At 39.5% G+C, this 27,969-nt stretch overlaps 1 protein-coding gene across 3 annotated transcripts; it reads left to right on the forward strand.

The window, feature by feature from the left end:
- Window positions 1-1,999: 1,999 nt before the first annotated feature.
- LOC122558567 (immunoglobulin lambda-1 light chain-like) lies at window positions 2,000-27,523 on the forward strand. 3 transcript variants are annotated; one of them, XM_043707309.2, is made up of 6 exons: window positions 2,000-2,143; window positions 4,430-4,731; window positions 5,008-5,310; window positions 14,042-14,338; window positions 18,950-19,063; window positions 26,885-27,523. In XM_043707309.2, exons 2-6 carry the CDS (start codon window positions 4,677-4,679, stop codon window positions 27,085-27,087), a joined length of 972 nt encoding a protein of 323 aa, XP_043563244.2. In that variant the 5' UTR covers window positions 2,000-2,143; window positions 4,430-4,676; the 3' UTR covers window positions 27,088-27,523. The 3 variants fall into 3 exon arrangements, with proteins under 3 accessions (XP_043563244.2, XP_087852181.1, XP_087852180.1); XM_087996055.1 differs by lacking the exon at window positions 18,950-19,063; XM_087996054.1 differs by lacking the exon at window positions 2,000-2,143 and having other exon boundaries at window positions 4,405-4,731.
- Window positions 27,524-27,969: the final 446 nt, after the last annotated feature.

Genomic DNA, 27,969 nt, shown 5'->3' on the forward strand with positions numbered 1-27,969 from the left:
TATGGAATGAGCTGCCGGAGAAACTGGTGGAGATTGGTACAATTACAACATTTAAAAAGCATCTGGATGGGTATATGAATGGGAAGGGTTTAGAGGGATATGGGCCAAGTGCTGGAACATGGGACTAGATTAGGTTAGGATATCTGGTCGGCATGGATGAGTTTGACTGAAGAATCTATTTCTGTGCTGTACATCTTTATGACTCAATGAGCAGCATTCCTTATGCCACGTCTTTACACTGTAATGCAGCAATCATGTTAGTGGGACCAACAGTTCCATGAGAGGCACATTTTGATTTGGTGCTTTATACTGGGAATTAAATTACGATTGCACAATTTAATTTCACAAATTATTTTTATAGTTAATGACATGATACTATGTTTACCCTTTTAACTCATGAAACTTGAAACAGTACTTAAAGCCCATTTTGCACCTATTCCACACCACAGTTGCTCCTTTCCATGTAATTTTGATGGAAACCCCACCTCCCTTACAATAGCTTTAACTTCAGACTGCGTTGAGATTGTCTATTGTCTATCGTCTATAACTTCAGACTGCGTTGAGATACTCTGACGTAAGAGTGATGTTGGGCAATGTGTTTTATTTTCATTGTTGTCTTCTGGACCTATGTTTTGATTTTGTGGCTGTTGGACGGTTTTCACACCCTTTAAATTGTCCTAAGCCTTTCTTTCAATCTGTTTCCTTCATTTCTCTGGAGAATAGTTGTCTTTTGTTGGCAGAGGAAGATTTGAATATAGTGTTATTTAATTATCAATATTGCTTTTTGTGATGGAGGCTACTGTGGGCACTTTTCGCCACGCTGAAGACATTTGCTTCCTACTACAAATTGACCTTTGAAGGCAAATGCTGACTGAGCAATGTCTAATAGCCTGTTAGAACTCTCTTGGATATCTTGGTGTAACACGCAATTTATAGCTCTGGAACAGGTCATTTCATCCAAAGATCAATGCTGTACATATAACTCCTCACCTTACTTCATCTCACTGTCGTCAAATCTTTCTATTTTCTTCTCTGTCATCCTTAAGTAGTTTCATCGTGAACCTTGTAAAATAAATTATTCAAGTAGTAAGATTTGCTAACTTTGGTTAAATCCATTCCAGTAGGCTTCATCATGTAATTTTCAACCACTAAAAAAGCCTAATTTTCCCTTTTGCAATTATTTTAAAGGATATGATGACGAAAATTGGGAAAGAAACCGTTTTTTTTGCCGAGCCGTCTCTTTTGGCAGTACTCAGGAAATATTTCTTCAATTAATGAAGTACTTCAGAGCAATCTAGGAGAGTTGGAAACTCTCAGCTATTCCCATTTTACTACTGGACTGCCTTGGTTAAGAAAGACTTGGATGCTGGAAGGCTAAAGGTAAAAGGCAATAGTAAGGACTGCAGATGCTGAAAGTCAGAATCGATAAAATGTGGGGCTGGAAGAGCACAGCTGGGGAGTCCCGATGAAGGGTCCAGACCTGAAACGTCAATTTTGCCGCTCCTCCGATGCTGTCTGACGTCCTGTGCTCTTCCAGTTCCACATTTTATCGACTCTGAAAACAAACGGAGACAAGAGTAGGATTCCAACATTCTGTCCTAACATACACTCAGCAGGGTCTGATAAGCTCAACATCACGCTCGCAGTAGCACAAAAATTGAAAAGGAAAATGCAGTTGCTGGATAATTGAAATGAATGGAAATTGGAGGAGATAATGGAGACGTGGGTGAGGATCTAGGAAGAAAAGGGCAGTTTGATGTTTGTGGTCTTATTTCACCGCTTCGTTTTACTGCGATTGTTTGAAAACTGTTGTCAGACCTTTCATCGTATGAAATCCTGTATTGTAATTGTTAACCGTGGTACATTTTGTTATGGTTCTCTCACACTTAACACTTTGAAAGAGATTTCTCTTCCGGTTCAGTTTCAGTGACAGTTTCCTAACGCTTGTGCTCATTGACCGGCGCGCCTTCTATTTCAAGCAGCCCCCGTCCTTGTATCAAACAACTTTTGTGAAGGCTGAGGCGTCACCTGATTAACTATTAAAATCAGTAAGATTAAGACTACTTCGGAAGATATTGCCGCTGGTGGGGGCGAGCTGGTCTAGAAGGCGTAAATATGAGATCCTGAATGCTAAATCCGACAGGTAACTCAAGAGTGGAGTATGGTACTCCCGACCACAGAGTAATCGAGGCGAAAAGAATGGATACATTTTAAACAGAAAGCTATTTAACTGTATGAAGGAAAATCTAAGAGAATTTTACGTCAATAGATTTGGAAGGTTTGTGAGGACAGGGAATGTAAAAGATGGCGAGCAATATGTTTGAGTAATAACATTCCTGAACTACCCTATTGAGGGAATTATTTCTCTTTCAGTCAGCAAATGAAACCCGCTCTCCTTTTGACTTGCGGCAGGTTGGTGAGAGAGGGAAACGGGTGCGTGCATATTTTGCGAGGACCACTTTTAACCCTCCGCCCTGAGAGAGCTGGAGGCGAAATAGCACAGGGTGAGATGGCGTTCGCAGATAAAGTTAGGAGGAATTGAGGAAGCGCCAAATTGGGTGAGAGTGGGAGTACTCTAGTGCGTGTAGGTTTTGTGCAGCATTAACTGTGAAAGTCTGCTATTTGGGGGAGTAGGCACAGCACACTCTTGAGCAGAGGAAACTGGCTGGACAACACAGTTCGCGACCTCACCTTTCTCAAAGTTAAAAATCACACAACACCAAGTTATAGTCCAACAGGTTTAATTGGAAGCACACTAGCTTTCGGAGCGTCGCTCCTTCATCAGGTGATAGTGGAGGGCTCGATCCTAACACAGAATTTATAGCAAAAATTTGCAGTGTGATGTAACTGAAATTATACATTGAAAAATTGATTGTCTGTTAAGCCTTTCATCTGTTAGAACACAGTGATAGTTTCACTTCTTTCATGTGTAAATCACAAAACTATTTTTTAAAATTGCATTCTCAGGTTAGCTGTTAACAATGGTGATAGCACCTTCCCCTGCAACCGCAGGAGGTGCAAGACTTGCGTCCACACCTCCCCCCTCACCTCCCTCCAAGGCCCCAAAGGAAACTTCCATATCCGCCACAGATTCACCTGCACCTCCACACACATCATCTATTGCATCCTCTGCACCCGATGTGGCCTCCTCCATATTGGGGAGACAGGCCGCCTACTTGCGGAGCGTTTCAGAGAACACCTCTGGGACAGCCGGACCAAACAACCCAACCACCCTGTGGCCCAACACTTCAACTCCCCCTCCTACTCCACCAAGGATATGCAGGTCTTTGGACTCCTCCATCGCCAGACCACAACAACACGACGGTTGGAGGAAGAGCGCCTCATCTTCCGGCTAGGAACCCTCCAACCACAAGGGATGAACTCGGATTTCACCAGTTTCCTCATTTCCCCTCCCCCCACCTTGTCTCAGTCAAATCCATCGAACTCAGCACCGCCTTCCTAACCTGCGATCTTCTTCCTGACCTCTCCACCCCACCTCAGTCTGACCTATCACCCTCACCTTGACCTCTTTCCACCTATCGCATTTCCGACGCCCCTCCCCCAAGTCCCTCCTCCCTACCTTTTATCTTAGCCTGCTGGACAAACTTTCCTCATTCCTGAAGAAGGGCTTATGCCCGAAACGTCGATTCTCCTGTTCCCTGGATGCTGCCTGACCTGCTGCGCTTTTCCAGCAACACATTTTCAGCTCTGATCTCCAGCATCTGCAGACCTCACTTTCTCCTCAATGGTGATAGCTAGACAACATGTTGAAGGTGTTGGCCCCCTGTGTTCTCTGTCTATGCCATGATGTTTAGATTGATTCTAATCTAAAAAGTGAGATAACAGAGTTTCACATAAATTCATGCAGTTTTTGAGCTCAGAGTTACTTGCAGAGTTACATTGTACTTTGCTCAAAAACTGCATGAATTCATGTAAAACTGTTATCTCACTTTTTAGATTAGAATCAATCTAAACATCATGGCATAGACAGAGAACACAGGGGGCTAACAGCTTCAACATATTGTCCAGCTATCACCATTGTTAACAGCTAACCCGAGAATGCAACTTTTAAAAAAAGGTTTTGTGATTTACGCATGAAAGAAGTGAAACTATCACTGTATTCTAACAGATGAAAGGCTTAACAGACAATCAATTTTTCAATGTATAATTTCAGTTATATCACACTGCAAATTTTTGCTATAAATTCTGTTAGGATCGAGCCCTCCACTATCACCTGATGAAGGAGCGACGCTCCGAAAGCTAGTGTGCTTCCAATTAAACCTGTTGGACTATAACCTGGTGTTGTGTGATTTTTAACTTTGTACAGCCCAGTCCAACACCGGCATCTGCAAATCATCAACTTTCTCAGACCACCCCACAGACACCTTTTGCCGTCTCACATGGACGTGACCTTTGATTTCTGCTTCAGATAAAGTGTTCAACGCTAGGTACGAAACGAAACCGCCGTTATTTCTGCTTCCAATACACACAGTGGGCTGTAGATCTTGCCTACCAACACAGCATTGAAACCGCAAGATTGCAAGCGTGACAGCGAACGATTGCACTTCACATGAGCTCGAGAGAGTGGAAAGAATAGTGACCACCCTCTCCCTGCCGTCCCGCTCAAACCAGCCGGGGGTGTGGTGCTCTGTTGGAACTCGGCTCCAAATGCCAGTATGTCTCGGGGAACAGAACTTCTCCCCATACTCATCCTGGTCCTTTCTTGCACAGGTACGTGTTTTCAATTCAACTATCGCTACATTTAAGAAATTATAATTAATACACGCAAAATAATCAGTATATCTCTTTTTTTCACTTCTCTTGCTATTCATGACTGAAGTTGTTACACATGTTATGAAGTTTCTAGCCTTACGGAAGAAGGGATATTTCACCAATCATAAACGCCGCCGGCGAGCTTTAGTTTCTTTGTTTGCTGGTACAACTTTTCCACTCGCCGCCGCCCTCCTGTAAATAAATGTTTTGTGTTTTTTTTTGTTTTTGCAACAGTTACCGCTGAAGTGAAGCAATTTCTGAGTCCGCCCAATGCGACCGCAGGAGAGACCGTGACTTTTCACTGCTCGTTCCCGCTATTCCGAGATAAAAGACAAATCGCGGTGCACTGGTGGAAAGCCGGAGACCGGACGTTCTTGAGCTCGAAACAGGATTCCAGGAGAGTGTTCCAGATTGAGAGCAAAGCCAGTGCTATTCTGCGCATTAACAACGTGCGTTTTGGAGACGCTGGCGTCTATTATTGCAGGGTGCAGGGTGAATATACTGGAAATGGAACTGGCGTACGGCTGAATGTAAACGGTGAGTGATCACCTCCAGCAATATAGAGGGCAGTTAGAGGGACAGGAAGGTTGAAATGAGTGGACGGCTGGGAAGGATAATGCGAGTGATTATTAATTTCTCCCCTGTTAGGGTACATTGAGATGCAAAGATGTGAAGGTCGGGTGGATAAGCCATGTTAAAGGGATGTGCAGATTAAAGGGATAGGATGGCGCTCTGGGTTTGGGTGGGATGCTCTTCCGAGGGTCGGTATAGACTCCATGGGCCGAGTGGCCGCTCTCCATACTGTAGGGATTCTATAACTCAGTGTTTGATTGAACACCCGGTGTTGCAGCAGGCTATTGTATCCGGACAATGGGACCACAGCTTTCCCCGACGTTACTCAGTGGCCGCGGGAAGTCGGTGCTGCAGTGCTGAAAATTCACAGCGAAAAGCTGAACTCGGGCAAATCGAGGTGAGGCGTGAACCAACAATTCCGGGTTAAGGAAGCCTGCACCTTATCCATTAGCCCACTGCGACCACCAAAAAACTGAACTTTCGGCAATTGTCAGCAGGGTTCAACAAGCGACCGCACGCTTCTGTTTTAATTGCTGTTTCGAAATCTTTTACTGCATGAAATCAAATGCATTTTCAAAATGTACATTTCACAGTCTCCCCTTTGTTAGATTTCGCATCACTATCTGAGTATCACATTATCATTCACCTTCCATCCAGTGAAATCGCGAATTTATTCTCTAATATCCTCTACATGGGAATAAAATCTGCGAGTTTCGGATACGGTTCAATCTTTTCACTGCTAATTTCTTGCCGGGGATTTCCGAAATGAAAATCCCGGACTTGCCAACACCAAAGCGGGTTGGAATTTAAAAAAAAAACTTTTGCTGGCCAATTTCAATCATTTGTGCAAGGAAAGTTGCAACATTTTCTGCAGATTGGGGTTTGGATATATTTGCCCGCGTTGAGTTACACTGTGCTGCATCTTAACTCGTCTGCATGAGATGGTGAAAAATTCACAGCTTTTGTCCAAAACCTATTGTTAGAGGCACTGTGAGGCCGTTATCTAAACCGGTTCGGGGTTAAACATATCTGAATAATATGGCGCGGGAAGGTGAAGAATGTTCGACTTTACAAGGTACGGTGGAGAGATTTTCTTCTCGTGACAGTCGAAACCAGTTAAGATTTTCTTTTTTTTTCTGGTTGGGTATGTGGAGCGAAATGATTGGTTTCTTTTTGAACGAGTTATTGCAACTGGTCAACGAGATCATTCTCACGAACTCCTCAATGTAAACGCGCTCGGGAATCGGAAGGAGTTTCAAAGTAATTGCAACCAGATTGTGGTATTCCTCCGACCTTAGTCATTGCTCGACTGTCGAACATCAGGCACCGACTATATGGATTGTATCTGCCGCACATCTGTTTTGATTTCATTTCTTTTTTAACCGAGCTTTGTAACTTGGCGCAGGAACCCAGCATGGCCCATTTTACACAAAGGCTTAGAATTCAGATACTGTTCATACAGGAAAAAATGTAATAGCGATTGTGTGTCCACTTTGCATCTCTGCCAGATTGTATTATCATTGAGATTATCCTTTTAACACAACTGTTTTGCACCACTTCAGAATCTCCTGCAGCGGTCCTTGCCTGTTGCGAGTAGGCGCAGTTTCTTTAATAATTCGCTGTAACAGTTGAGCGCCGCCGGAGGACATTCTGAACTGGTGCAATTCTCTTAAACGGATAATCTCAATTATAATACATCTTGGCAGAGATGCAAAGCGCGCACACAGAATCTCTGTTGTATTTTGGCTGTACGTACAGTAACTGAACGGTTATCCTGTGTGTAAAATGGACCATGAAGGATCCTGCGCCAAGTTACAAATCTCGGTTAAGGTGAGAGGGGAAAGATTTAAAAGGGACGTAATGGGGATACGTTTTAACGTAGAGGCTGTTGGCGTGTGGAATGAGCTGCCAGAGGAAGTGGTGGAGGCGGGTACAATTAGAACATCTAAAAATCAGCTGAATAGGTATATGAATAGGAAGGGCTTAGAGGGATATAGACCAAAAGCTGGCAAATGGGACTAGATTAATTTAGGACATCTGGTTGGCATGGACGAGTTGGACCGAAGGGATTGTTTCCATGCTGTAAATCTGTATGACACCGTGACTATCCAAATAGCTGTATTAAAATTATCACATTAAGAAACACTGAAACTCTAGGATTATAAATGAGATCATTCCCTCCCCAAAACACGAAGGTGCGGCTGTTAATCGGGAGTGATTGACAGTGGGTGGACCGCCCCGTGAAAAAAGGTTATGAACTGCTTCGCTTGTGGGGAATGGTCACTGGACTCGAAACGTTAAGTGTATTTTCTCTCCACAGATGTTGTCAGTCCTGTTTCGCCAGCAATATTTCCTTTTTGTTTCAGATCTTCATCCGCAGTTCTTTGTTTTATTTATTTGAAAGGCTTGTTCGCCACGTCTGAGCGTGTCTGTATATGGTCTAAGTGAAACGCCGATTGGTGTCAAATCTAGATAACAAATACTTCGAACCCCTGAAAAGCCAGAGATCATGACTGTCAAAATAGAATATTTAGTATCTAAGTGGTATAAACGTTTAGCCATTCAGCTTCGTGTCAAATGTACGTTCCTCCCAAATTGTTAACAATTCAGAGGGTTCATCCCCAGCCGCTCGCTTAACCTTCGCGTTTCAAAGCTTGACCCAACTCCGGAGGAAGAGTTCAGATGAGAAGATAATAATAGAGTAAGAAAACTCAAGGTTTGATTTTGAGACCTTGGAACTTTAAACGTTGTTCGAATCAGCGGTCAGACTAGCTATTTAATTTGTGATCCACGCTGTTTCCGATCATTTATTATCTAAGCTAACAACCAGCTTTTTATATATAAAAAAGGAAGTTCGCTTTCATTATGAGCTGTAATATTGGTTTGGCTTAATATGCGATCACGTAACCAGCCCCAAATCCACCCTCCATTATAAACGTGGGATGTGATGAGTTTGATCCGGTTTTTAAGTTTTATCGGCAGGTTCAAAATGTAGAGTCTTCAGTTGGCGGACTCAATATTCAACCCAGTCTTGGAGATGTACTGCACGGAAACAGACCCTTCGGTCCAGCTCGTCCATGTCGACAGGATATCCTAACCTAATCTAGTCCCATTTGGTCAATATCCCTCTCAACACTTTCTATTCATTTACTCATCCAGATGCCTTTTAAATGTTGCTATTAGTCTCTATGTCATGGCTGCAAGTTAGTGTTGAAGTGAATAATGTTTTACGTTACTGAAACTGAATTGTTTATAAAAAAGAGATTCCATAGATAGAACGGTGAAAATGCTCACTTAGGCGATGTTAAACATAAAGACTCAAAAGTTGATAAGGACTACCAAATAGAAGCTGGCTGGAAGCCCTTGATGCTTCCACCCCACTCTACGATTCAACAAGATCCCGCCTGATCTACACCAAAGACACCTTCATACAAAATCCAATTATCTCTCAGGCCTTGACCCAATAACAATTTATTCCCTTGGTACCCTGGGGTTATTGATCTCAATCTTAACTACATTCAACCACTGGGCATCCACTGCCCTTAGGAAAGTGGCTGACCTTTTTTTCAGACACATCAGTGGGGATGTACGCTTTCTACCTTAAAATATTTTGCACGTTTCAATTCGATCAACTCTCAGTCTTCCCAATTCTGGGCAGTAAAGGATGAGTCTACTCAGTGTCTTCAAAGACAATTCCCTTCTTCTGTTGTAAACCTTAGTGTCCTTATTTAATTAAAAAGTCCAAAACTACACACAAAACTTCAGGCTAGAGGAATAACTACCATGGGAATAACTTTATACTGCCCATTGTCTTTCTATGTTCTTGCTCACTCACCTAACTTGTCCATCTTTTCTCTTGCAACTTTAATGTGTTCTCTTCCCTGCTCAATTCTCCATCTAGCCTTTTTATCATCATCAAACTTGGACACTTTATATTCAATCCCCTCATCTAAATAACTAATATACATCCTTAATAGCTAAGGATCAAGTTTTGATCCTTGTGGAACCCTCTTTGCTACAGCTTGCCAAACTAAAAATCATAGAATCCCTACAGTGTGGAAACAGATCATTTAGCCCAACATGTCCACACCGATCCTCCTAAGAACATTGCACACAGACGCATCCCTCAACCCTATAACCTTGCATTTCCTATGGCTAATGTATCTAATCTACACATTCCTGAACACTATGGGCAACTTAGCCTGGCCAAAACACCCAAGCTGCACATCATTGGCCTGTGGAAGGAAATCAGAGCATCCAACAGAAACCCACACAGACACGGCGAATGTGCAAACTAGACACAGACAGTCACCCAACTTTGGAATTGAACCTGGGTCCCTGGCACCGTGAGGCAGCACTTCTAAAAACTGAGCCACTTTCCTACCCTTTTTCCTAATATGTTTTCTTTCCGTCATTCAATTCTCAATCTATGCTCATATATGACATCAAATCTTATAAGTATTAAGTTAGTTTAATAACCTGCATACCACCTTTATTGAGTACATCTTGGAAATCTCAAAACAAAAACCAACCAACAACTAGAACAATCTTCCTGGTTATATCCTCAAAAAGATCTTAACAGAAGCCATTCCCTGTCATTCTATGTCAACTATGCTGAATCATATGATTTTCTAAGAGGTCTATTACCCTCCCTCTAATAATAGCATCTAGCATTATACCTATGAATATTCAATTATTTGGCCCTTAGCCCCTTTGTTTTATCCCTTGCCTCTTTCTTAAGTAATCAAGTTTATGTCTACTGCCTACTGATTCCTGTGAATTATATTTAATTTAAGAATTCTGAAAGAAAAAAGTAATGCATCTATGATCTGTGCTGCTATCTCTTTTAAAACTGTCTGATGCAGATTTTCAGGAACAGGGGATTAATGATCTCTTAGTCCAATAGATTTTGTACTTATATCGATTTCTTTTCATTTCCTAATTTTTACAAGACATTTGGTTGCCCATTTTTGCAGCTTTATTTTTGGCTGATGCTGTGGAGAAATATGCATTGTATCTGTTTAATGCCTCTGTCATTTCTTCATTCCACCTTATACTTCCATTTGTTTCTGCTTCCAGTAGGTCTACATTTACATTTTCTGATTCCTTTCTAGAAGTCTTGTGGTGCAATGGCAGCTTCCTTGCCTCTGGGCCAGATTCTTCTGGTTCAATTTGCACTCCATGTCTTGATGGCAAGCAAAGTGCATAGCTAAGTGTATGAGCATCAACTTGTACATCCTTTCAGCACATGCCAATGAGACGCAGTAACAGCAAGAGAGATCCCTGTTCAGCTGTCAGATCACACATCCATGTGAAGGAGAGAAACCTGGAACCTCCACCATAGTTCTGTGTATGTTGCCACAGCAACTTGGCCTCTTTGTGGAATGGTTGGTTCAGTTGGCTATTGATCTGTCTGATGCCAATAGCTTTGTGTCAATTGAAATTATGTCTAGACTGGATTCAGAATCACCCTTCTTGTCATATTCATGATGGAAGTCATACTGCTGTGTATCAGACCTGTCTTCAAGCAGAAAATGCAAGAAGTAACATCTCTTTCTAACAACTTCCTACGGAAGCATTCTCAATCTCTTTTTTTTTAAATGTATCTAGCAAGTATGCTGGGATTCTTTGACCGAATCAATTTCTGGGGTCTCTTTATATCCTTATAATATCTTTCCAACTTTCATGTCTGCTGCTCATTTTAATGCTGGGCCAGCATTTACTGCCCATCCCTTGAGAAGGTGGTGGTGAGTTGCCTTCATGGACCATGGCTGTCCATTGGCATGAGTACACCCAAAATGCCAGTGGGAGGGGGTTTCATGATTTTAATCCAGCAACACTGAAGGAAGTGCAATATATTTCACCAATGGATGGTGAATGGTTTGGAGTGGCATTTGCAGGTAGTCTTGTTCCCAAGTATTGCTGCAATTGTCCTTTTAGATGGTAGTGGTCACAGGTTTAGAAGGTGCTATCTAAGGACCTTTGGTGAGTTGTTGCAGTGCATCCGGTAGATGGTACACATTTACTCTACTGAGTATGGGCGAGTGAATATTTGTGAATGTTGTGCCAATCAAGAGGAGTGCTTGGTTTTGAATGGTGTCAAAACTCTTGAGTATTGTTGGTGCTGAAGTCATTCAGGATTATGAGATGTATTTAACCACACTCCTGACTTGTGCCTTGTCGATAGTGGGTAAACTTTGAGGAGTGAGGAAGTGAGTTACTTGGTGTAGTATGCACAGCCACTGCATTTATATGGCTCCCCTGAGCAACTCGTGCAGTGTGACCTGGAGCTGAGATGACTAATTTTCAACAGGCAGAACCATCTTCCTTTATGTTAGGTCTGACTCCAACTAGTGGCAACTTTTCCACCAAGTCCCTTTGATTTGCATATTGTTAGGGTTCCGTGATGCCAAACTGAGTCTAACATGGACCAAAAGCAGAAATTGCTGGAAAAGCTTAGCAGATCTGATAGCATCTGTGAAGAGAAATCACAATTAATGTTTCAAGTTGAGTGACGCTTCATCAGATTGTTCTGTTCATGTTCTGAGGAAGGGTCACTTGACACAAAATGTTAACTTTGATTTCTCTCCACAGATGGTACCAGACTTGCTGATCTTTTCTAGCAATTTCCATTTTGTCTCTTATTTACAGCATCCACAGTTTTTTCAGTTTTTACTGAGTCTAATATGGCCTTGTTGTAAAGAGCAATCATTCTCACTTCAACTCTGGAATTCAGCTTTTTTGTCTATACTTGAACTAGGGCTGTAATGCTCGTGTTGAAGCTGTACTGAATCAATCTTACATTTCCAGTGTTATAACATTTAGTGTAGCTTCCAAAATTGACATTAGCCACCTTATCCTCCAACCTATGTAGTTTAGCTTAAGATTCATTTTGGATTTAACTTTCATCAAGATAAAATTGATCACTTTATGGTCGCTCTTTTCTGAAGGTTTCTTTGTTGCAAATTTATTATTTAACTGTCTCATTTCACAATATTGCATTAAGAATAGCCTGTTGTCCAGTTGATTCATTTAGGTTAATGGAACAGGATGGAAATCTTCCAATTTGGGCGCCCAATGCTAACATCAAACAGTCCCACATCAGTGTCCACTAAAAAAAATTCGAAATTTCAAATTCAAATTCCATCTTTCATCATGCTTTCAGGTTATTTATCCCTAGTTTAGTGAGCAGGTTAGAGTCTAGGAATTCTGCAAAGAATAATTCATCCCCTGCCTTTTGAAAGTCAGACCTGTGATGGAATACTCCCCACCTACCTCAATGAGTGCAATTCCAACCACACTCTAGAAACTTGATACCATCCAGGGCAAAACAACCTGCATGAGTGGCACCACATCCACAAGAGATTCCACACAATGCTCACTCTATAATATGTTCAAGATGCACTGCATAAATTTGCCAAACATCCTTCTGTAGCATTTGCACCACTATCTGCAAAGGCAATGGAACAATTCTACTTGCAAGTTTCTACCTAAGCCAACCACCATCCAGGATTGGAAATATATCACTGTTCCTTCTCTGCCAGTAGGGCAAAATCTGAAATTCTTTCTCTGAAATTATAGGCCCACTTACACCTCACGGACTGCAATGGTTCAAGAAGGCAGCTCATCGCCACCTTCTCAAAGACAGCCACTAAATGATGGCCAGCCAGCAATGCTTACATTCAACAAACAACTAAAAAGAAATACAAATGTGCACATGTTCTAGTTTGCCTAAATGAGCTGTTCCTGTACTGTAGCCTGCCATGTTGGCTTTTCTATTGGGATCTTTTCTACAGTAATATATGCCAGATTTTGAAATTAGTAATGATTATTTTTGTTGAAACATATTCCAGGGGGAAAATGCTAGAATTATTCGTTTTTTTAATCCCAGAAAATTCAGCAATATAAAATAGAATAATACAATGGTTACAGAATAATGGCCATTCATCTTTGATGTCAGTGCCAGCTCTCTGCAATAGAAATTCTCACTACCCTCCCCTGTCAGGCCTGCAATGCTTTTGTTTCTACAAATTGAAACAAATTAAATTATATACTCCATGCAAACAGCTAACATTGTGATTATCATTCTCCCTTTTCAGTTAAGAAATAATTGTGCTAAAGTAACCTGTCAGTTAGCCTGAACAATGGTTTTCACAAAACACTTCAAATAAATTCAATTATATTATGAGTGGATATTCTCTGTGAACATTTTCACAGGCACCATTGGATAGTCATTTGAAACATGACTCATTTAACTTTCCCTACTTAGTCTCAGAGATATTTGTAATCAACCTGTTCAGAGATGTCATGACATTACTCTGGAGAAGGTAGGACTTGAACACTGGCCAATTATAATCCTACAAAGTGGCACAAATTAATCCAATGCAGACCAAAGATTGAACCAGCAAATAAATATTCGCTCAGTACATTCTTGTATAATCCACGTTTTTGTACGCATTCGTATTACACTGCAGTGTGATGCAAATACCCCAAGTTTCTATTTAATGTTCTGTCAGAATTTTTGCAACACCCAGGCTCTGAAAAGTAATTCACAATCATATCAAAAACAGCAGATTCTATGAAGCAATTGTTAGATAAAGAACAACTACACTGATGTTAAACAGTGCCCAAGGAAATGTACACTATATACGCTCTAACTTGGAAATTAAGAAGCCTTTTTTTTATTGTTCTATAGCTTCTCCGCATCCTCTGAAAATTATTCCGAAGTTTTCTGCAACTGGCACTCTAACGTGTATATGTAAAACGTCTGGGTTCTATCCCCACGATTACACGCTTGCCTGGCGTAAAGATGGTCAAAATGTTGTACGTGGAACAAAGACATCTGCAGAAAAGAATGCTGAAGGATTATTTGAAGCTACCAGTTATTTGGTAGAAACACAGCCGGCTCATTCTGGAACTGTTTATGTCTGTGAGGTATCACACTCTACCCTCAAGAATCCAACTTGGGTCAATTACACTGTTAGCATTCCAGGTAAGAACAATGCCTATTTAGTTGTGAAATTGAGTATGTTGTGGTTTTGCTGCATTTGGTAGGAAGCATTTTCACCATAAATGTCTGAAAGGCAGTGAGTGCAGGGCTGCTGATTTTGAAATATTTGGTGGAATTGATTGAGCCTGATGAGCTAGTGTGTCAACTACAACTACTGCCCTCACTGATATGTTTTTCCACCCATTTTAAAGCTTAATTTTACTCACTATATCTCTGTTGTAGAATCATCAAAAGTGAACTGCAATGTAAATTAAACAGCAGTTTATTGATTACAAAAATGCATTTTGGGGAGAGTACCCTCAGATCATTTCAAAAGGCACTTCATCATTTCAAAGATTCCCTTGGGACATTGTTGGGACATTTCATAGAGTCAGAGAGATATACAAAATGGAAACAGACCCTTCGGTCCAACCTGTCCATGCCGACCAGATATCCCAGCCCAATCTAGTCCCACCTGCCAGCACCTGGCCCATATCCCTCCAAACCCTTCCTATTCATCTACCCATCCAACTGCCTCTTAAATGTTGCAATTGTTCCAGCCTCCACCACATCCTCTGGCAGCTCATTCCATACACGTACCACCCTCTGCATGAAAAAGTTGCCCCTTAGGTCTCTTTTATATCTTTCCCCTCTCACCCTAAACCTATGCCCTCTAGTTCTGGACTCCCCAACCCCAGGGAAAAGATTTTGTCTATTTATCCTATCCATGCCCCTCATAATTTTGTAAACCTCTATAAGGTCACCCCTCAGCCTCCGACGCTCCAGTGAAAACATCCCCAGCCTGTTCAGCCTCTCCCTGTAGCTCAAATCTTCCAACCCTGGCAACATCCTTGTAAATCTTTTCTGAACCCTTTCAAGTTTCACAACATCTTTCTGATAGGAAAGAGACCAGAATTGCAAGCAATATTCCAACAGTGGCCTAACCAATGTCCTGTACAGCCGTAACATGACCTCCCAACTCCTGTAATCAATACTCTGACCAATAAAAGAAAACATGCCAAACACCTTCTTCACTATCCTATCTACCTGTGACTCCACTTTCAAGGAGCTATGAACCTGCACTCCAAGGTCTCTTTGTTCAGCAACACTCCCTAGGACCTTACCATTAAGTGTATAAGTCCTGCTAAGATTTGCTTTCCCAAAATGCAGCACCTTGCATTTATCTGAATTAAATTCCATCTTCCACTTCTCAGCCCTTTGGCCCATCTGGTCCAGATCCTGTTGTAATCTGAGGTAACCCTCTTTGCTGTCCACTACACCTCCAATTTTGGTGTCATTCACAAACTTACTAACTGTACCTCTTGTCCTCGCATCCAAATCATTTACATAAATGACAAAAAGCAATGTAATAATGTACTGCTATTCATACATGCAGCACCATACATATGCGGCCCCATTACAAACTAAACCCATGGCCTCTATTCTATTATATTCCTCCTTCTGACGTCTAGAACATTTGATCCACTCCTTTATTATGATCTTTCCAACATTTGATGTAATTCTGGTTATTTAAAGTGAAGATAATACATCAAAAAGACCAACAAGTTTGTTTGTCCAACCTGAACAAGATGCATACTAACTTTCCTAATCAGCTCCCTACCCCATCTCCATAACTCTCTATGGGTAATCAGAAATTTATCACTCTCTATGTACTCAAAGACCAAGCTTCCACAACCCTCCTTGACAGAGAATTCCATGGATAATCAACTTCTGAGTAAAATAAAGTTTATCTTCATCTCACAGCCAAGTGGCATTCCCCCTTATTTTTAAATTGTGCCTCCTGATTCTAGACTCCCCAGCCAGGAGAATCATTTTATCCTTCTCTACCCTGACTATCTTTTTAAGTATTTTGTAGGTTTCAATTATATCACCTGTCCTTATGTGAAACTCTGTGGAATATATGCGCAGTTTGCCCAATCTCTCTTCATAAGACAGTTCAGCTATCCTGGGAACAAGTCTGGTGACCCTTGTTTGTATTCCCACTTTGGAAATATTATCTTTGCTGAGATAAGGAGTGGCACGGTAGCTCAGTGGTTAGCACTGTTGCCTCACAGTGCCAGGGACCCAGGTTCGATTTCAGCCTTGGGCGACTGTCTGTGTGGAGTTTGCAAATTCTCCCTGTGTCTGCGTGGGTTTCCTCTAAGTGCTCCGGTTTCCTGCCACCATCACAAAGATGTGTGCGTTAGGTGAATTGGCCATGCTAAATTGCCAGAATGTTCAGGGATGTGTAGGTTAAGTGCATTAGTGAGGGGTAAATATAGGGTAGGGGAATAGGTCTGGGTGGGTTACTCTTCAGAGTGTTGGTGTGGAGTTGTGAGGACGAAGGGCCTGTTTCCACATCGTAGGGATTCTAAGTCTAATTCTTAAAAAAAGGAGACCAAAGCTGCACATGGTACTTCAGATGTGGTTTGTTTATAATTAATTAATTCATGGGATGAGGGTGTTACTAGCTGGATCAGCATTTAGTACTCATCCCTAATTTGAACTACATTCTTACATAATTAAAGCAAAGATTGACTACCCTACTGCACAAATCCTCTTGCAATAAAGGCTAATGTTCTTTTTGCCTTCCTACAAGCTTATTTGCATGTTAACCTTCAGTGGATTTATTGACAGCGGATTTATTGATTTATTTACTGTGACACAGTAGAGCAGCACTTCACAGGAGGCTTGAAAGCACTGAGGATGTCACCTAGAATGGGGACAAGATATCTGCAAATTAAATTCCCAGCTCGACAAACATACCCATAACTATGACAATGGGCACCCGAGCTACAAATCTTTATACAAACCTTGATAACCCACTTCTTTCTACACTGACTGGCACAGAAAATAATCTTAAATCCATGACAGTGCATTACCTTCTTTACCATGTGCTTTAATTCTTCTAAGTTAATGCCTGTGTGGGACCTTACCAACAGTCTTCTGAAAATCCTAATGTACTACAAATATTGACTCCCCTTTACCAATTTTGCTTCTAAGATCCTCAAAAAAAATCAACAAATTTGTCCATGCTGATTGTGATCAAACAGATAATTTTTATTTATGATTCTACATTTCCCTGACTACTGATGTAAAGCTGATAGGTCTGCAGTCTAGGCAGATCTGATAATAAATGTGATCAAATTACAAATGGAGAGGTGAACACAATGAACCAAAGCCTCACTATGCTGTTCATTCACAGTACGTGGATATCACTCACAATATTTATTTCAAATTACCGAGAAGGAGAAGAATAAGCTACATTAATCTAGGTCTATGTATTGGCCAGACTGGGAAAGGACAGAAAATTTCCTTTTCTGAAAGACATTGGTGAACCAGTAGGGGTTTCATGACAATCCAGCAGTTACACATTGCTTTTTTTGATTTTACATTTAATTAATTGAAAGTAAATTCTCAAGAGCTGTGGTGGAATTTAAATTCCTATTTCTATATTATTAGCCTGAGCTTAGTTGTTCACTATGCTCATTGCTGTACACAAACTGGCTGCATGTTTAAATGTTCTTAACTGGTTGTAAAGCACAGTCAAAATCCCAAGGTTGCAACAGATACTGTATAAAAATGTAAGTTCTTTCATGAAGTAAGATAGATGGAAAAAAAGATTATCAAGAATTATCAAGAATATATAAAGGATATAAAGTTTATCAAGAATCCAAATTGATCATGCATTTTCCATTTAAATAATTAATGAGTCAATATTTGACTATTCTAGCATGTGTTAAGAAAATGTATTGTTGGACTGAAGCACACTCTAGTTACATTTCAAGTGACAAATCAAATTTTCAAGATCTATTCTGTTCAGAACTTCTACTGAAGTTATACTTGTGTTCTGCACAGACATCCTTACAATTTTTTTGGAAGTAGGAGCAAAAGTGTTTACAAACAAATTCTAAAATTTTTTGCTACATTGCAGTAAATGCAGTTTTCCAGCAGGATCATTATTTTTGCATTTTTCATATTTGGGGATATTTTATTGTAGGAGAAAGTGAGGTCTGCAGACGCTGGAGATCAAAGCTGAAACTTTATTGCTGGAACAGCACAGCAGGTCAGGCAGCATCTAGGGAACAGAAGATTCGACGTTTCGGGCACATGCCCTTCTTTATTGTAGCTGAACAAAGATAAATGCTCTGGAGAAGGACATTTTCTTTGTTTGAGCATCAAATATATCCAAGTCAAATATGGCGTGGATAAGATACAGTGTGTAAAATTCTTACGCCATCTTTAGAAGAGCACCATTATTAAAACAACTTTTCACTTTTATTCTTATGGATTGCGTAATTGATATAACCAATCTATTGCTGTTCTGAACCAAACTGTGGACAGACTTGGCCTGCACCAACCACAACCTGGATTCAAATGTTCAAACCCACACCTGAGGTACTTCAGGAGTAACTTTATATGTTTGAAGTGCTGTTATGGTCCACATTGAAACTTTGGATGTGAAGCCGGCTGTGCTGTTACTGTGCAGGCAGCTAGTTCTCAATATCATCTGTATATTGCCATCAGAATAACCTAGCATCTTAGAATTAAGTAATAAACTGTTGTTTTTCTTCTAAAATTAATTTTTAAAAAAGATTTGTGTGTTTCTTGCAGGTTCTAGTTTCAGCAATTATTTTCCTTGGTGGATCTACATCTGTATAGCAATATTTTCACTGCTTCTAATTATTATTGTACTCGTCATTTGTTGTAAATGCTGTAAACGTAAAGGTAAGGCAGTCATTTAGTTATATTACAACTGTAACTTCTAGATTTAATATTAATGAGTAATGAAAATACACAAATGACAATAAGTTCAAAGGTTTTATTGTGGAGAAAGAAATGGAAACTAGAGAATATAGAGCATTAAATTTCGATGTTTTGAGAAACAGTTCATAGAACTGAAGAGAAATGTCTGGAGGTCTTAGAGGATATAAAGGTGATAAATTTCCAAGACCTCGTCTAATGTATCCCAAAATATTGTGAGAAGTAAGGGAGGAACTTGCGAGACACTTTGCAGAAATATTTGCAGCATCTATAACTATGGGTAAGGTGCTTAATGACTGGAGGGTGGCTAATGTTGTACCTTAGTTTAAGAGGGGTTGTAAGGAGAAACTGGGGGACTATAGATTTGAGTTGTGGGTAAGTTGTTAGAGGTCATTTTAAAAGATAGGATTTATGGACATTTAAAGAGGCAAATGTTGATTCAGGACAATCAGTATGGTTCGAAGTGAGGAAAATCGCCTCTTACAAACTTTGAATAAGCTTTTAGAGAAAGTTACCAAAAAGATTGATGAGGGCAAAGTAGTAGATGTTGATTACGAAGACATTAGTAAAGCCTTCAACCAGGTCCCACATGGTAGACTAACAAGCAAAGTTAGCTCACATAGGATTTGGGGTGAGCTTGCCAGTTGGATACATAATTGGCTTAATGGCAGGAGACAGACAGTAGTGGCAGAAAGTTGTTTTTAGGAGGACTGTCATCGGTAGTGTTCCATAGGGATCAGTTTTGGGTTCCCTTTTGTTTGTCATTCATATAAATGATTTGCATGAGAATATAGAAGACATGATTGTGGACAACACGAAAATTGGTGTCGTTGTCGACAGCGAAGAAGATTTTCTAAGCTTACAAAAGGATTTGATCAAATGGGAGAGTGGGCTGAGTGATCACAACATTGTTGTAAGCACCAAGGACATCCAGGTTAGATGACCACATTTAAAGGCAGAGTAAAGTTCTGCCACATGGATATAATACAACTCAAAGGGTTAGATTTTCAGGTGCCTGTGGGGCAACTTCAGCTGGAGAAAATGGTGCTTTGAAAATGGTATACACGAATGACCGGTCAACGTTACACTGCGACTAGACTGCATTGCAATTTTTAAAGTGAGGGCAGGGTTGGAGGATCTGGCAAACTGCAGCCCTTCAGTTAATAACACAAGAACTAGTGGCAGATATAGGCCATCGGGCTTGTTGAGCCTGCTCTGCTGTTCAGTAGAACCATGGATGATCTTGGCCTTGAACTGTATCTTTCTGACAGCTTGCCTTATTGCTTGATTCCCTGAGAGATCAAAAATCTATCTATCGCAGCCTTACATGTTTTTAACGATATAGCTTCCCCAACTCTTTGGGGAAAAAAGTTTCCAAGATTCACAACCCATACTAAATAAAGACTATGCGACACAGTTTAAGGTTTTGACCAACAGAAAGGTAGGTGCAGATTTCTGCCATTACTTACAAATAGATTTTATCTAAAACACATGTGCAGGGATAGTAACAGTCAGTTGTGTCCTAAAGCTAGGCTGGATGGCTTTAACAACCTGCTTACAATGCTGGTCTATGGAAAGATGATAATGTAATGTAGAGGGCAGTCATCTCCTAAAAATGCATGCAACATCACCACAAGTTAGGCAGCCATTGTAAAGCAGAATATTATTTCCGTGGAGAGAAGCTTCAGAATGTTTGTGGTACACAGGGATCTGAGTTTTTGTGTCTACAAATCAAAAATAGTTAACACATGGATATGACAGACAATTAGAAAGGCAAATAGAATTTAGATCTTGTCACAAGTGGTGTGGAGTAGAAAAATAGGGCAGCCTTGATGTAGCAGTGCAGAGCACTAGTGAGACACTTGTACAATTTGGCTTCATTACTTCAGCTGGTTGTTGGAGTAGGATGTTCTGTGGGTAGTAAGAGTAATATCACTGTCAGCCATGTGCCCCCCACTACCCACAAACCCCCCCCCCCCCCCCCCACTTCTCCCCAACCCCCCTGTTTATACATCAAATTCTGTAAACACACAATCAATCATGGACATCTCTACAGACAGCCCTAAGTCTTACCATGATTTCCGATGTTACCAGACATCTTGATCTGTAGTCCTTACAATGGATGCTGTATTTAACTAAATTCCAATATACTGATAACCACACTCATTCTCAGGTACTTCCCAGCTCTATCACATTAATTAACAATAACTTATCATGAAGGACCTTTTGGATTCTGCTATGCAATCTATTCTTTTTACTGCTGTCATTATAAAAGATACTAATTTCTACCAATTATAATGAAAATTATCATTGCAGTTTCAATATAAAGTTAGTTTTATATATAAAGTTACTTAGTTACACCTAATGTTGTTCTTTAACAAGACCAACAAATTGGGGACATCAAACCGACAGAACTTTTCTATTTTGCAGTTGCGAGTTGGTTCAAGGCAGAAGTTTCATTCTTGGGTGGGTCCCCAAGCCCTCTTCCCTCACCATCTTTATTTCAAATTCCTTTCACAAATGTTTCACCACCAACTAGCACATATTCAAACTCCACTGATAAGATGAAATTCATTTACTTTCACAGAATTCTGCATGCAAAGCTGTGAAGCTACAATTGTTCAGTTTCCATCTTATAACCTCTTTTGTTCTCTGAGTTTGTTTGTTTATACCATTTGTTGCTCCATCTTCCCTGCTAATGAAGGAGCCTCTTTTTACTGCCTTTCTTTGGCTACTCAGAAGAATTCAATTAAATCTCTACATGGATGCTTGCAGGTTTACACTTCCAATTTCACACTACTCATATGTTTAATATGTAATGACAATTATCCAAACAGTCTAGATTATTTTGGGATTATACTTTGTTTTTGATTCTTGCTAAACTACAAACTTCGGGCTGGTTGTTACTGGACATCTCTTACCTAGATTTTTCAAGGATGTTTTCATGTCAAAAATGCTTGTGTGCTTAGAACTGCCTGTTTACAGAAATCTAATTAAATCCCCCAATGTCTGATGTAGTAAAACTAAAACCACTACAATTATTGTACGAATATATATGTGTCAATGTACTTTGTGTAATTTACAACTACCTGAACAATTTTTAACTCTTTGGGTTCAGTTACCCTCTTCTACTCTATGTTAAGTGGAACTTTTATATCAGTTTGCTAAAAAGGTTTTCATCTGTACCTCTCTCAGAGATGCCAGACTGATGATATTTCCCTGTCTTCTCTCACTGAGGTATTTCCTTATCTTATCCAATGGCCCTGTATGGAAGCCACAAGTCTCGCTGTAAATATCTGCAGTGTGCAACTGTCAACCACTTTTGGCCATCTTGTATTAGTTAAAACGCCCTAGGCTGCCATCTTGTTAACTTTAATTATGAACAGCCGCAACACAGGATATATTTGCAATAGATGAAGTAGAGAGAATATTTTCGTGCTTTAATCCTGGTATTGAAGTGTTGTTTTATGATAGAATGTTGAACAGGTTGAACCTTCGTCACTGGATTTTAGAAGAATGAAATTTTAGAAGAATGAAATGTTAATAAATCATGCACGATTCTGAGGGAAGCTTACAAAGTAGATGTTGAAAGGATATTACCCCACAGGAGAATCAAGAACAAGGGATGCAGTTTTATGAGTAATGGATCTCCCACTTCAGATGGAGATTAAGTAAGTTTTGATTATCTGTCAGACGGTTGTCTAATCTTTGGAATTCTTTGCTTAGGGAGTTGTGGAAGTTGGATCATTGATTTTTAAGATTGAGGGAGACAGATGTTTGATCTATGAGGCAGTCAAAGGTTAGTGTCCATGGTCGTCAGGAGTGGAGGATAATGATTTGTAATCAAGAAATGTAGTTCAAAATCTTAGTCAGATTAACCTTGATTTTTCTGAATGGTGCAACAGGCTTGAGATACTGAACATTGTTGTAATGAAGGGGTGGGTGTTTGTATCCCCACCATCTGTCTGCAACCTCATGCTACACCTAGGGTTCCCTTTCCAGTTATTTTTCAAACAGTTTTTAATCCTTTTGCTCAAAGTCTTACCAAAGAATTCTAAGTGTTTGAAACTGCTTTTGAACTTTTTAAAATATTTGTTGCCGATTGTGACATTGTCCTTAATTCTTTTTTTCCGTCTAAGTTACATATATTTTCCTCTCCCACCATTACCAGCCTTTTCCACCTGTTTGACTCCACAATTTCTTGTAAATAATTATGCAGATGAATTCATGACAGGACTTCCAGTGCAATTTAAAAAATTGGTTCTTCATTCTTCAGAAAACTGGTTTACTTATATTGCTTGCAATTAAACCAACTCTAGCCTCTTGTTTGTTGATTCAACCTTCAAGCACTGAATTACTGTATTCATCTTCATTATTCACTGAATCTTTAAGACTTCAGCACAAAATGTTGCATTCAAGAAGGTTACATCCAATTTCAGACTGAATATGTATGCTATCTTGAGCAATTCCTTATTGTAAATATTATCTTGGATTCAATCCTGTTGCTATTTTAAAATAGGCTCCTTTCAGTCTAAGCATACAGTTCTATCTCTTAGGGTATTGTTTTCTCCCTCTTGTCTCCAACCGTTTTCTATCTTTACTGATTTGACTGTCCTTATAAGGTACTCCAGTAGTTATTTACCTACTGAATTTGCATCTATGTTTTACCTAATTTCCAGATAAGTGAACATTCACACTAAAACCCCTTCGTTAAACATCATATTGTTGAAATACACACTCGAAACATTTCCTTAGTTGTTAACTGATTCATTCTAATAACTGAAACTGGTGGAACTCACTACCTCTGATTAGTCTTTGCTTCCTCTTAAAAAACAGAAGCACTTGACAGTCAAGCTTCACATTGACTAATTGCTACTTCCTTAAACTGGATTGATTCACTTTTACTGACCCCAACATTAGTTGTATCCTACACCAAGTCTTAATGTGTAAGTTTCTTTCACCAATTTATAAAGTGTTCTGTCTTCGGTCACAATATAATTCTTAAATTCTATTTTGCATTCCTTCAGTTTATAAAATAAAAATCCTATGAGTAAGTAAAATTGGAAACTGTATGCCATAGGTTTGTTTGAAATTACAGATGATTTATTTCAGCTGTTAATTCATTTTTCAGTCAAAATCTGTTGAATCAAAAATATCCATTGCTCCATTTAACATTGGCTCATAGCTCAAAATGTCTCAATTAATCATAGATTAATTAATTATAATTAATCTAGTCTGATTTTTAGTTTTAGTCTAGTGCAGAGGACTGTTTAGAGTTGGTCATTAAGTATATTCAAGGGAATGAGAGACAGATTTTAAATCAATGAGGGAATCAAAGGTTTGAGTGATGACATTAGCTGGCAAACTCCAAAAGAACCTGCAAACACAGGGAGACCATGTGTAGATGATCACGCAAAGGTACCCTTCATCTCCCACATATGGCATGAGCAAATCTGCATTGTGCATCGACAGTCCTTCTAATTGATGGCTGCATTTTGAATAATGTCCTGAAGTGTTGGTTGTGGCCATGCATTCTGAACCATGGAACACATTACATCAGCCCGCTCACTAAGTTCTGTTTACTATCTGGCATTTCTGGAGGCCCTTGAATGGATAGCCAAGCCAGATATCACAATACAGGTTTGTCCCCTTGTGTAATAATAGCAGCTATATGGGGAACTTTAAGAATATTGGCCACCATGTCCTTGATTCATGTTTGGAGAAATTTTAATGCTTAAAAGATACTTTAGTAGCGTAGATGAGGTTTTTAAATAATTGGTTCTTTTCATGTAGATGTTAGCTTTTTATTTTTTCATGGATGTAACATGACTAATAAGGCCAGCATTTGAGGCCCGTCCCTTTTTGCTCATGATAAATTGGTAGCATACTACATTTTTGAACTGCTGCAGTCTATTATATATAGGCATACTACTGCTTTTTAGAACGGAGTTCCAGGATCTTGATCTAGTAACAGTGAAGGAACAATGATATAATTCCAAGACAGGATGTTGTGGAGGGATACTTCCAGGTAATGTTCTTAAAGGTATTTTACCTTGTCCTTATTGATTGTAAAAGTTGCAGGTTTGGATGGTGCTGTTGAGTTGCTGAACGTATCTTCATATTGTACACACTGCTGTTTCCAGTTTATGGTGCACACATTATTGATGATACGGGGAGTGAAGGTTCAGTTTGGTGACTGGGCTAATGAACTGGCTTATTTGTCCTGGATTGTGGTACGTTTCATGAGTGACAATGTGGCAACCCACATTCAAATAAGTAGATAATATTCTATCACTTTCCTGAATTGTGATACACAGGCAGTGAGACAGGCTTTGGGGAGTTAGGATAGGAGCTCCTTCCTGCAGACTTCTAAGCCTCTGACCTGCTCTTCTAACTACAGTATTTACATGAATGGTGCAACTCAATTTCTGGTCAATATTAACTTTTAGATTGTTGGTAGCAGGACATTATTTAATGCTAATGCCTTTGTATTTCAAAGGGGGATGGTTAGATGCTGTCTTATTGAAAATGATCAGAAGTCACACAATATCACATTATAGTCCAACAGATTAATTTGAAATTACAAGTTTTCACAGTGCTGCTTCTTTGTCAGGTGGAGACTTCACTTTATGAAGGGGCAGCACTCCAAAAGCTTGTGATTTCAAATAAACCTGTTGTATCATAACTGGTGTCTTGTGATTACTGACCTTGTCCATTCCAGTCCAACACTGGCACCTCTACATTATTGGAGATAGTCATTGATTGGCATTTGTGTAATCTGACTATTACTTGCCACTTACTAGTCCAAGTCTGAATGTTACATCTGTTAAAATGGAAATGTTCCTTCCTTCGGCAGATTAAACATATTGCTATATGGTTTGTAGGTTAATGTATACATTCATAACTATGCATAAAAACAAAATGCTGTTGAAACTCAGCAGGTCTGACAGCTTCTGTGGGGAGAGAAAAAGTTAAATGCTTTAATCCCAGTATGACTCTTCAGAAGTTCTGATGCCAGTCATGTCAGACTTAAAACATTAACTCTGTTTTTCTCTCCACAGATGCTACCAGATCTTTTGAGTTTCTTCAGCACATTTTGTTTACACTTCAGGTTTACCAGCATCCATAGTGTTTTGCTTTTGTTTGAAGCTATGCATTGGCTACATTTTCTGTTTTGTAATATGCCAAGTATAAGCATCTCTTCTCTTGAAATTGTGTTTTGGGATCTTTTACATGCATTTTACAGAGTAGATAGAGCTTTTGTTTTTAAACACATGACCCAATGATGGTCACAAGACATTGCAGCACTTGCTCACAATAACATTTCAGTCTTGATTAGCACCCAGAATCTTTCTAATTAACGGTGATACAACATGTAAAAAGAAATTTGTTATAAAGTCATAATTACGGGAATTACCCTTTGCCATGAAAGATAATGCTGCAGTATATCAAAATGAAGTAATGTTGCAGAAGATTAATCAATTACCATCTTATTGCTGGTTCAATAGGCAAATGTGTTGGCAAATTGACTGTGTGTAAGCTACCAATGGTGACAGCATTCCCAAAAGTAATTCATAGGATGTGGAGTATTTTGGAATATTGTGAAAGTTACTGTATAACTATGATGACTTATTTTTAGAAAATGGGTCCATTCATTAATTTGACAAAACAAACATCACATCTTGGCCAACATTGTCCAATACCATCCCATGTAATAAAGTTTTCAGCACATCAAATGTGTTCCACTAATAAAGCTCTATTTATTTAATATTGTTTTTCTTACAGCTCCTAAAGACAATATGCGAACAAGGCAATGTGTTCGATGCTCTGAGCCAATACCAATGAATCCCAAAGGCAAAGAACAAGGATTAAGAAAAAGTAATACTCCAATGCCAGCTGTGAACCCAAGTGCAGGACCAAATATTAATGAAATTGTACCAAAAAGCAAGAAGCACTGTAAGAAGGAGAGGGATCCTAAGTGTCCTTGATGATTAGAGAAGTAATGCGAACTATATTTTATAACAACTGTAGGTTCTCTTTGGAGAACACCTATATTATTTTGGGCAGCATATGTTCACAAGTGAGTTTATGAGATAATCCAGAGAGTTGCAAAGTTATAAAATTACTGTTTTTAACTGTATTTGTTAACTCACTAAACATTACTTTTCTTCTATGAATTAATCTCTACAAATTGATAATACCCTTATCTCTGATCAGTTTTGATAATTAGGCAAACATCTTGATTGAGTGTTCACATTTTTCTGTAATGATTGTTAGTGTATTAATTTTTGAAAACAAAAACCCATGCATGGGAAAGTACAATGAACACAAATCTAACTTAATGCCTGTTCTTCAGCCAGACTCATTCTGTGTATTTTCTGTGTCCGTTCACCAAGAGGTTCGAGAATAAATGCCTCATCCATATCTAGGATACAGAGTTTGAATCCACCATTCATAGACAGTATATGCAATTTCAGTCTTTAATCATTTCTCCTTCTGTGGAATTCAACCACATATTCACCCCCACTTTGGGTAATTTGGGAATTATGTGATAACCTAAAATGGGTGGGAGGAAATTGACAGTCCATTTTGCACGTCTGAATTTGTATTTACCCAGACTGTAGAAAATACAAGCAAGAGCTCCTACAGATGTTGATAAAGGAAAGGAAAGTCAGTGAAGCATATGTCCTCCAGAGAATGAGAATTGGGAGTTAAAAGTTGATAATAAAGAAATGGCAATCAAAATTAACAAATACCTTACTTCTAACTTCACAATAGAGGATGTAGAAAGTATTGCAGTAATGGCTCTTCATCAGAAGGTGAAGAGAAGAGGGGAACTTGGTAAAATTACAATCACAGAGGAAGCAGTG

This window comes from Chiloscyllium plagiosum, unplaced genomic scaffold, assembly GCF_037043375.1.
Source record: "Chiloscyllium plagiosum isolate Xiang-an unplaced genomic scaffold, Cpla_swu_hap1 HiC_scaffold_17, whole genome shotgun sequence".
Lineage (NCBI taxonomy): Eukaryota > Metazoa > Chordata > Chondrichthyes > Orectolobiformes > Hemiscylliidae > Chiloscyllium > Chiloscyllium plagiosum.